We start from the raw sequence: 12180 nt of genomic DNA, 5'->3' as shown, positions 1-12180 counted from the left end.
TATAGGAGTAAGTGGTTTGGATTCGAACCAATTTTTAATGGACAAGAGTAAATGCAGGAAGTCCCTAAACACCTCTCAAAATAAAAGTAAAATTGTGGAGGGCACACCTGCGGAGGAAACGGAGGTAGAAACCATTTTTTTTTATAAATATGTTTTTATTGTACTGCAAACGCATTGGGAATGTCGTTTCCGGCTGTCTACCGCTATATTATTTTTGAAAACTTTTACCACTTTTTATTAACAAAAATATTAACAAACTCAAGCGTATTCATTTTGCTACGGAACGGATCCAGTCGTGGAAAAAAATCTAGAAAATTCGTTTCTAATTTCCTGGGCATGACGTGATGGCCTTCTTGGCACTTTTCTCAAAGGAGCTAAAGAGGTCATTTCACTGTCACTCCTCCATTTTCCAAATATCATCTGGCCGTTGACTTCTGTGTCTAACCAGTTCTCCGGACAATATAGCTGTTTAGATGTGTTACTGTTCCGCAAGAAGTTATGCAAATAAATGCAAGCTATTACAACTAATTGTGCTCTTTCGGCTGTTAAAAGTAGTGGCTTCCGTAAAACTCTAAAAACACTCGAACAAATACCAAACGCATTCTCTACCACTCTTCGAGCCCGGCTTAAACGATAATTGAATATCCTTTCTTTAGAACCCTTTTCGTAGAACCCCGAATAAGGTTTCATCAAATTCTCACTTAAAGCAAAAGCTTCATCTCCCAAAATTACAAATGGTAATTGCGTTTTATCATTTGATAGTGTTTTTGGAGGTGGTAAATTTAATTCCCCGTTGCACAGATCTTCATAAAGTTTAGTATTCTTAAAGACGCCCCCGTCAGAGATCCTACCTTGACATCCAACATCCGCAAACATGAACTTGTAGTTCGCATCCACCATTGCGAATAAGACGATGCTAAAGAAGGATTTATAATTGTAGTAATCACTACCGCTAGCCGCAGGACATTGCATAAGCACATGCTTCCCGTCGATGGCTCCAATTGCATGTGGAAAGTTCCATTGTTCTTCGAATTCTGTAGCCACTTGGAACCATTCCTCCTGAGTTTGTGGCATCTGAAAATCATTAAAAAGATGATACTTAGTTATCTTTTTTTAGGATGAAAATTTTGATAATGACTCAATTGACCACAACGATCAGGACACTACTCTACAGGAAACAATAGATGATACGCTCACGGAAGATTTTGAGTTACAACAAACACAACGTACGAATGTTGGACATGAATCAAATATGGTACACGACAAGAATGTACGTCGGCAGGTTGTTGTAAATGAACAGAATGCTGCACGTCAACCCAATGTTGTACCTGACAGAAATATTGCACGTCAACCGAAAAGAAAGAAAGCCGAACCAGAAACTAAATCTGATCCTCGAATCGATGCCGCCTTAAATATAATACAAGGAATAAATCAACGTGATGCTTCTGACATATATGGCGAGCATGTCGCTATGAAAATGAAAAGTTACAACCATAGAACCCAGGCAATAGTACAGCATTTAATCAATGACATCTTATTTAATGCAGATATGGGGGTATATAATCACGAGAGTAATACAAGAAATATAAATGTTCAGCCCTCCCGTCTTCAACCCTTGGTCTCGCCACATGCATTTGCAACTGAATCTTCATCTTCACATACAAGTGCATCTACATCAAGAACATCCACACCACTGCCGGGATTTATATCAAGTTGCTCTCGTACAACAACATGCGTCGACACACAAAATGATATGCTACATCCTACTCCTACATCAATAATAACAGATTATGTTTCCAACTATGACCCATCCACACATTATCAATTATGATTTTTATACACATATTTGTACTTTTTTTACTTAACTGCTTACATGCATTAATAGCACTTAAATAAAATAAACAGTTTAAGTTAATCAGTGTGCTCACCTTTACGTAGTCGTCCAACGCTTCTATTACTGCTCCGCACACTTCTGGGATAATTCTGGAAATAAGTTGTCTTGAAACTCCAAAAAGGTACATCAAACTGCGATAGGAATCCCCAGTTGCCAAGAATCGAAGCGTTATGGCCAGCCTAACTTCCACAGGTATCGAACTTCTGTAATTTGTGTCTTTTTTACGTACACGTTCATCAACGAGTGAAGCTAAGGCATCAAAATCCTCGGGAGACATACGGCAAAAGTTATTAAATAACCCACTTCCATCATCCTGTCGTAGATCAATTAGCAGTTGTTTTGCATCTCTCGATTTCAAAAAACGAGGCACCCAAACTTTATGTTTTCTTTTTCTTTTCGTCTTTTCCTCTTCCACTAACACCGACATAATGAGTAGTGACGCGGAAGCACATGCAACTACTTGTATTGTTGCTGCCATTTTATTTAAGTCACAAATTCGCGTAAATCTACGGATCGACGACAAACTGTTTGCAAACGAGCAATTCGTCTGAGTTTGCTTTGTGGAGACAGGGGATGAAAACAATTGATTGCAAACGTTCGCAATCGTTCGCGAACGTTTGTGAACAATGCTTTTTTGGTGGAGTCGCACCTTAACAGATCGCGGGCGACCTGTATTTTGAATTTGTACGGTTGAACCGGTATTTTCAAACATCTGAATCAGGGTGTTTACAGTTTAAGAAATGTAAAATCAGCACCAGTTTGTCGCGTGTAATGTTGGTTGCCTACATGCATCTATTCCATACCGTGATACTAGTATCGGCTTTGTAGCTCGGTAGTTGGAGCGTTGGGCTGCAAAACCGATGGTCGGGTGTTCGAATCTGGGTTTAGGTAAGAATTTTCATCTGTGCAGAGATAGGAATTTCCCTAGATCAGTTTCGAGCATTCTGCCAGCTAGTCCGAACTTAAGACCTTCTGCGGGGGCACCTCTAAAAAGCATTATGCTGGTCACTCTCAGGGATGGCCAATTTTGCCCGAGCCGGTTAAAACCCCACGGTTTTAACCGGTTTCAACTGAAGGGAAAGCCCAGGTAAAACCCAGGTGGTTACAACAGAACTCAAATACCCACATTAAAGCCCAGCTCCGTTGAAAAAGATGCAGCAGAAAACCGAAAATTCAATTTTGAAGTCTGGCATCGGGTGGCTAAAAATAAAAGACACATAACACTGGCTTAGACTGGCTAGGCAGAAATTGGATTTATTGGGAATAAGAAAAGAATTAATTTGATTGTTTTTATTCAAATAAAGTATAACGGCAACGAAGAATAAATAAAGAACAAATATCATAGCTTTAAACTGCTTTTTAAATTCTGATTCCCAAATTCAAATAACTAAAGCTAAGTAATAAAGTAATAACAAATAAAATAATAATTTTTGTATTGTTCATGCCTATATCCCATAGTAATTGCGTTGCATCATCACTTTGTGATTGGGCGTAATCCTGTTGAGGGCCTAGAACAAGAGGGACAATAAACTGGCCAAGAATAAATAAATTAAATTGACCAGCTATTCATTCTGTCACTATGATGGACTACTTTAAACTAAGTCAAAGAATCAAAGTTAATTCGTTAAAAGAAATAATTACAAACAGTCCTAGAACGAAACGTAAACATCCTAAACCTATACCCAATACTGTACGTTAAGATCTAATTAGCATGAGATTAAAAGGAACGTTTGTTGTCTTAAGTTCTAATCGGAAAAGAACAGAAAATTGGAAAAGTAAGTGCTCTGTAAAATGATTTGCCGGTTCATATTTAACGAGCTTTCGCGAATCTTTTGTCAGGAAAACATTGCCTTGACTTCATGACCTAGTTCCATTGGATTAATATTTACACTAAATATGTGTGTACATTAAAATGTTACATTTACTGAAAATTGGTAATTGTGTAACTAAATTCGCTCCAACAAACATCTCGTAACCATAATGTTCAGTATGCTAAACGAATACATATTAAATTATGGTAATAGCGAAAACATTTATACGCACTTATTTGTTTTGGAACGCAATATAAATTCTTTCGATTACGAGATAACGTTTTTATCATCCTGCTATGTTTACAGAAAATCAGAATTTTTCAATTTTCATTTATTTCCATTATAAAATAATCTGATGGATACGCTAGCATTTCCGAATATACTCCCCATTTCATAATTTAACCAATATCGATTCCGTGAATGTTATTAGTTCAATTGTTCAAGTTTGTTGCTCAGCTTTGGTATGTGTTACCATGTGCAAACTATAAAAATAAAAGTTTGCCCGTAAATAAAAAAAAAATATTTATGCGAACATTTGGGTCTTAAGGTTTGGATTTAGAGAATATAGGCAACTGGTGATGCACATGTAATTCAATGGGGCGTGCATTGCCTCGGAACTTCATTCACCATTTCATAAGCAAGGGGTGTATATGATCGGAAAAATATGTATTAGGTAGATAGATGTACAGAGCATAGTTTCCATACAATATAAACTGATATTTTGTCCATTAATATATGTTTAAAAAATCTAGAAAACATGCGTCAAAAGAGTTCATAGTTTAGGAATTAAATGCAAAAATTAGGGAGCATTTTAAGCAATACGAGTGTATGGGATCGGTAGCGTGAATACTTATCTATATTTTGGCAATTCATGTGAAGCTCAAAAGTTTTCATAAAAAAAGTGGTGAATGAAGTTCTGAAAAATGGGCATGTAAACTGGAGAAATGGAAATAAACTACGCAGCTGTGACTAATATCGCGGTCAACAGTGTAGCTTCTTTCTCACAGAGGGTGCCACCAAAAGTTTTATGAAATCAGTAAAAAATACGATAAAGATATGAAATAGGTAAGCGCTTTTATCTTGCAATGGAGTTGTTCTTACTTTTTAACTAGGCTAGTACTAGTACTGTGTAATGGGGATAATAAAAGACCAAAAATTTACGAGCAAAAAAAAACTAGCAGGCTATGTAAGTTGCCTATGCTAAATCATTTAGCGATTCTCTTTCAAGGTTGAACAGAGCGTGCTTGTAATAGAATTTGCTGACAGCAAGAAAAAGATCGTTCACTGGTATATTTTTATTTTGTCAACTACTTGCTTCGAAATTTATTTGGTTTCTCTTTCCTATTCATTGCAAAAGATACCTCCTCTACCTATCGTTTTATGAAATAAATAATAGAAATGGGGATAGGTAACATTCCTTTACAACAAATATCAAAATTTTACGTTATTTTTAGAACAAAGGGCTGTTGTATATTGTTGTCGATGTCTGGCAAGCTGCGACCTTGTGTGGGTGTTTATTTGTAATGCGATTTGTTTGACCGTCTTCCTTATTCTTTATCTTTGCTTATTGCAGATTAAAATACCGTAATTTATAATCCATACCTTGTTGCAAATTAAATTTTTTGAACTTCAATAAAGCTCTTTATTCAATGATAGTACCTATTACATATTAGTATTAGTTTAGTCAGTTTAGTGTAATGTGTAATAAAATTGACGTATACAGGGTGATTCAAATTCGAAGGCCACCATGGGGATCTCGGGAACTGTAAGAGATAGGTAGAGGTAGTTTACATTTGACAAAGTTACCCTTGATGGTAACATCGTTGAGTGAACTTTATAAGAAGAAAAACTTTTAATAATAATAATAATAATATATCAATATATATAAGACAAACAAAGTGTATAGGACAAGTCAATTAAACACAAAAGACAAACATTTGACATTTAACATTTAACTGATGAAATCTTCCACAGAATAAAATAAATTTGCCAACAGGAAGATTTTGAGTTGCCGTGTGAAGGTATACAGTTTCGGCGCGTTTTTGATTTTGGACGGGAGTTTATTGAACATTTTTGCCCCTATTATATGTGTGCTGGCTTTGTTAATATTTGTTCTTGCAAACGGTATCCTGAGGTTACTTGTAGCTCTCGTTTCGTGTTCGTGTATGTCACAGTTACGTTTAAGGTTGTCTTTACGCAGGAATACAAATTTGCACACCTCGAGTATATAGAGGCACGATAGAGGTAAAATCCGTAGCAGGGTGAAAAGTGGTTTGCATGACTGTAGACTTTTTGCTCCGCACATGCATCTAATGATACGTTTTGATGAATTTTGATAGGCATAGTCCATATCTTAGCCTCGATTCGATGCAGCCGTAGTAGAACATTCGCAGTTGCTTGATATCAAGGTAGCAGCGTAGCGTAGGTAGCGTACTTGGTAGCACATGCTTTTTGACAAAAATGCATTCTCCATAAAAGCTTTGCTTGTTCTAATTCGAAATTTCCCTACCGTTTCAAAGAAAAATACAAAAAAAAAACGAAAATATGGTTGAACTTTTTCCAAGTCCTAAAAGTCAAAACGCGTCTCTACTGTAATAACATTTCGTTAGTTACAAAGTCTTCCTTACTTGTTAATTAAATAGGCACTAGGATCGTTATAAGCATAACAAACACACTTCGTAATGACATTGAATAAAAACCTCTTTATTCAATGGTAACAATGAAAAAGAATTGAATTTCCAAAGGTGTTTTTTAGAAATGTCGGCGCCCAATTTTACGACCTTAATTTTGAAAGTCCCCCATGCCAATAATTATAGCCCGGGAGCCAGTGACATTTTTTTGTCAGTCATCTAAACCCTGGCGATATTAATGTGGAGTGGTAAATTCAATTGTGCTCTTAAGCGTAGTGATCGTCAGCAGGCTCACCAGTGGTGGGTGGGCCAACGAAATTGACGAAAACACGTTAAAAAAAATTTGAGTTTTAGTCATTTTAATCCTGGTGAAATTTATAGAGATGATAGTTAAGAGTCTTCTTTACCCAAGCGCAACTTTTTTACATTATAGTATATAGATGATTATAGTTGCAAGATACAAGATGATATTTTTGCTTTGTCAACTCCTGTCTTGGTCCTTAGTTAGTTCCCGCCGAGACTAAGCAGCGGCGCCACTTGTTACACTGAAATTGTTGATTTACCGCCCGCCAAGATACAGACTTTATTTACAAAAAATATGATTTCATTTTTTGGGGTCATGTTTAGAATTAACTTATCTAAAAAACTGTCGGTTTACTTTTTCCAAAAATCGTCTTGATCGCGAGTAAAAAAATGAAACAGATTAGCGCAATAATCGGTGCAAAACAGCTAATCTTTAAAAAATCGATATTCAGTTGCTATACACTTTTTAAAAAAAATAGTCCGAACATTTTGTAAATAAAGGTCTAAATTTATAAAATAGTTCTTAAAAAAAACTTTTTTTCGATAAACAACTTGAGTTTTTATGGCGGGCGCTCTTATGGAAATTTACATTGGGTGCAGTGGGTACAGAAGACTCTTAATATAATTATTTAAATAAAAAAAGTCGTCAGCCGAGTGTATATTGGTGGAAAACCCGTCAGCTGATCAGGAAAAGTTGTAAAAAAATTTTCAACATTCAGTCATTTTAATCCTTCTGAAATTCACAGAGATGGTAGTTTATATAATTATTTAAATAAAAAAAATCGTCAGCCGGCTGTATGTTGGTGGAAAACCCGTCAGCCGGCCCAATCAAAGGTAAGCCGCGTGAGCCGAGGGTGCTACCTACCCGCGTTCGGCTGACGGGGTTTCCACCGATCTACAGCCGGCTGACGATTGTTTTATTTAAATAATTATATTAACTATGATCTCTATGAATTTCAGAAGGATTAAAATGACTTACATGTAATTTTATTTGACTTGAGGTTCACATAATACGTACAAACCTTATAATAGTGATATATATTTCACGTATTGTATGAGGTATTTTAAATTATTAAGTTGTATAAATATGAATTGATCGTATTTCTTTATAAAATTAATAAAATTTAATAGAATTTATTTTTAAAAAATACAATTTTTGGTGAAAATATAAAATTTACTAAAAATGAAAAATTAATTAATCATCAATCTCTTCTTCACTTTGGCTAGTGCTACTATCATCATTTTCTGATTCATATTCAGACTCACTATCAGAACTGGTATTTGAAATAAGTTCGTCATCTTTATCTAAAAAAAAAGAAATAATAATTAAGCATTGACACACCTCATGAAATAAAAATAAAGAGAATAAAAAGTAAATGAAAAATTGTTTACCTTCTTCTGGCTGAATTGTTATTTCATCAACAGAAGTTGGTAACTGGCTACCAGTGAACCAGGTAAAGGTGAATTGGTTGTCTATTTCTGTCCAGCTATACTCCGATGGATCGTTGGCATTAGGCACTTTTAGGTGTGCGTGTGTCCAGGTTTGGGCTATAAAACATGCTCTTAAAAATTGCTGATATAATACGACAGCTTTATTTGTTGGAGAAGAATTAATTGTAGTTAAATAACGAACGATTTGCTGTGGAGATGTATCATCGTGTACTAAACTATTGTAACCCACCCACAACGGTGTCAGTGGTAAACGAAAATAGTGTGAAATCATCCACGAAAAACTAACATGACGTTGTGATGTGAGATTTGCTGTTTCTAAACGTAATGTTGAATCGAGAGGCAGCAAACTTTCAACAATTCGCGGTCTTTTTGTGTACGGTTGCAAATCGTGGCTAATTACGTCAAAACTTCGTCTATGTTTAGTATTTTTCGGTGCATTTTCGTCGTCTTCAATATCGCTCATGTTTGCATTATTATCTTCTTTGTCAACAGCTTCCTCACTTTCAATAGCACTCACATCTTGAAAAATTATTCCCACGGTATCATGAAGCGTGTCTTTACCTGATGTTGTATCAACAAAGCGATCGTAGTTATCATAAGCGACGCCTGTGTGTAATCCTGGTTCTCGTACAATACCGTCTGGACAAATGTCTGAAGTCTCGCAAGAAGAAAATGTTGCTTCAGTCTCAAGACCTTCTAGGACACTATAACTACAGCAATGTCCGTATCGATTAATAACATTGACAATTTTTTTACTGTTGGTTAAACTTTTCACAGTCATGCCAAGGCACATGTGTTTAGAACATTTTATTCGGCCATTTGTTACACCATATATAAGATCTTCTGCATAAGATTTGGCTAATCTTACAGTTCTTTGATGATGTCTTCGACGATAGCTTACGCCGGATAAAACTTTTTCATAAAATTGTGTCAAAAATTGAGGAACGATGCACTCGCCTTGCATTAAGTCTTTTATTTTTATGTTATGTGGCAACTTATCATGTTCAAGTTGACGAATTTTTTCATTTAAAATCTCAGCAGCAGCCTCTAAAATATTATGCTTTTCAATTTCACTGCTCAAGACGATGGCTTTGTATGGTTTCACAAGAATTTTATTATCAAAGTGTATAATAGAAATTTTCTTAGGAAATTTTTTTAGTAGTCGGTCTTTTAAATGATATGGCTTTAAAGTATAGGCTGAAATGTCTCCAGCTTGCTGTTTTAAGTGGTCAATGAACAAATCATTCAAAAATTTTAGAAAAAATGTCTGATCTTGGTTGATAATATTTTGAAGAACAAAGTTTTCAACAACTTCATATGCCTCTGCGCGAACATCTCTCGCAAAATGCCAATCTGTCTTTTCTTTCTTACTCCTCAAAATTAATTGGCGACTGTTATTATAGGTTACTTTGCAACTTTTATGATAAAAACTATCTACATCAGATGGCAAATCATTTAGTTTTTTAACCATGTCAGTATCTTCAGTTGATTTTGCGATTTCTTTCACCGAATCGCGTCCTACTTTTGTAAATAAATATAAATTTTCCTCGCGGCCTTTTACTTTTTTTCTGATTTTATCACAAAAAAAACAATTATTATCTATTTTGCTTTCATTACCGTTATTGATCTCAGTATCACATTCTTGTAAATCCTGGGAAATTTCATCAACATTTTCAGCGAAATGTTGATCGGTATCGGATGTATTTTGAACGGAAGCAGCTTGGGCAGCTTCTTCCATTTCAACACTAACGTTTAGATCTCCAACGTTTTGCCTAAAAAATATTTTTGTCCCGTGAATAATTTTACTTACAAATGATTTTAGTTTTTATAAACTTATACAAAAACAATAATTGATATTGATATACATACTGTTCTATTGAACCAGCTGCTGATTCTGATATAGAAACTGTATGAAAAGAAGCATTTTCTTCAGAATCAGTATGCAAAATAGGTGCAGTTTCTTCAACTTCTTCCATTTCAACATCCTCGCTCTGATTTTCAGAACGTTGTCTGAAAAAGGAATGCAATTTCAATAATTCGTTCTTAATTTATATTATGTATTTCGTTTATTTTATTCTTTTCAAAAAATTTTTTCAAAATATTCTCTGCGCAGACATTAATAAGCATCAATCTTTATTGTAGTTAAACTAAATGTATACAACGAAAAAAAATGTACAAACAACTATGAAATACATTTCTGAATGCGAAAGAAAAAGACGAATGTTTTATTGTTCTTTCGTAGCAGAGCAGATGTAGATCCTCGACAACTCAGCGCGCATGAAGGGTCATTTTCTTTATACCTGCTTAATTAAGTTATAGGGTAAGCTAGGCAAAACTTTATCTTTCTCTTTCACACTGGAATTTACTCAGATTCTCAAACAGAAAAGTTTGAGAATATAATATTTTTACTTTAGCTTCACCTACAGTAAAAATATGTTTAGAAAAGTGGATAGAAAAATAATATTATATAATGCGTAAAATTTATTTTGTGGGATATGTAATTTGTTTTTTATGAAACTCATTCTTAGTTTTTGTAAAAGTAAAAGGTATAACATAGTTTTATCATACTCTTTTTAGTAATTATTTTATAAATATATTATCACTTGTTTTTATATAAAAGAAATAATTGATAAAATACATACCGTGATGTTGAAGGCATTTCTACTGTTGGATTTGATGCAGACACTCTGTAATTTGGCGACAATGCGGTAAAACGTCTGTAGCAATCAGTGTGGTACTTTTGAAATTCATTTATTTTTGTAGGCACTACAATGTCACTACTAACTAAATTATTTTCTTGGCGAATTTTCACTACACTCTGACATTTAGATAATGTGATTTCTGTGAAATTTTTCAACTTTTGATTACTTTTTTTGCAAATAATACAATATGGTCGAACGTTAGACATTTTTATGTTTGCTCCGACGTTACTTACGCGTTGCTTCTATACGAAAAGACGACCAGAACTAAACTGTCTTCAAACTCAAACCTACGATTCATGGCTAACAACGACCTTGTCGTATAGTTTGTATAGCTTCGAATCTCCCCTCAGGTATAGAGCAAACAAAAGGTTACTAACGTTGAACGAGCAGGTAAAAATACTATACATCTTGCGCTTGGTGAAATATTATTTTCACGTTGACCGTCGTGTATATAACTTTTTGGGTACTTTACAAATTCATTTTATTTAAAAAAATCATGTAAATAATTTTCTTTTATAACAATTACTTTTTTTAATAAAAAATATCTTATCAAACTTTTTAAAATTAATCTATTTTTTTTAATAATAATGTGAGCGGCTGTTTCGTAAATTTACGAATGAAAATTTACATATTAATACATAAATTATCAATAAAAAGTCATTTTAATCCTTCTGAAATTCATAGAGATCATAGTTAATATAATTATTTAAATAAAAAAAATCGTCAGCTGGCTGTAGATCGGTGGAAACCCCGTCAGCCGAACGCGGGTAGGTAGCACCTACGCTCACGCGGCTTACCTTTGATTGGGCCGGCTGACGGGTTTTCCACCAACATACAGCCGGCTGACGATTTTTTTTATTTAAATAACTACCATCTCTGTGAATTTCAGAAGGATTAAAATGACTGAAAGTTGAAAATTTTTTTACAACTTTTCCTGATCAGCTGACGGGTTTTCCACCAATATACACTCGGCTGACGACTTTTTTATTTAAATAATTATATTAACTATCATCTCTATAAATTTCACCAGGATTAAAATGACTAAAACTCAAATTTTTTTTAACGTGTTTTCGTCAATTTCGTTGGCCCACCCACCACTGGTGCGCCTGCTGACGATCACTACGCTTTAGAGCACAATTGAATTTACCACTCCACATTAATATCGCCAGGGTTAAAATTGGTCGCAAAATACTATCACTGGCTCCCGGGCTATTACGCGATTTTTACTTCATACGTTACGTTACAAGCGGTTCATTGTTCTCCTCAAGTTATGTGCGATAGAGAGCTAATTATAATTTTGTTAACCTAGCAGTCTGTAAAGAGCCGTGAACGACCTTGCGTTTGTGTTTTGTATCTTCTTGTCGTGTGGTTATGCAAATCAAATTGCA

General features: G+C 34.7%; 1 protein-coding gene across 1 annotated transcript; it reads right to left on the bottom strand.

The window, feature by feature from the left end:
- Positions 1-276: 276 nt before the first annotated feature.
- LOC116160983 lies at positions 277-2372 on the bottom strand. The gene is made up of 2 exons (XM_031474147.1): positions 1929-2372; positions 277-1074 (listed from the first exon to the last, which is right to left on the bottom strand). Exons 1-2 carry the CDS (start codon positions 2370-2372, stop codon positions 277-279), a joined length of 1242 nt encoding a protein of 413 aa, XP_031330007.1.
- Positions 2373-12180: the final 9808 nt, after the last annotated feature.

The sequence above is a fragment of the Photinus pyralis genome, unplaced genomic scaffold (genome assembly GCF_008802855.1).
Source record: "Photinus pyralis isolate 1611_PpyrPB1 unplaced genomic scaffold, Ppyr1.3 Ppyr1.4_LG1, whole genome shotgun sequence".
Lineage (NCBI taxonomy): Eukaryota > Metazoa > Arthropoda > Insecta > Coleoptera > Lampyridae > Photinus > Photinus pyralis.
Note: the sequence above shows the minus strand (reverse complement) of the source record. Positions and strands in the feature narration are given on the sequence as shown.

Coding starts and splice junctions, on each gene's coding strand:
- LOC116160983 (XM_031474147.1), bottom strand. CDS start 2,372: ATGGCAGCAACAATACAAGTAGTTGCATGTGCTTCCGCGTCACTACTC. Junction 1,075..1,928: donor CGTTGGACGACTACGTAAAG/GTGAGCACACTG, acceptor AATGATTTTCAG/ATGCCACAAACTCAGGAGGA.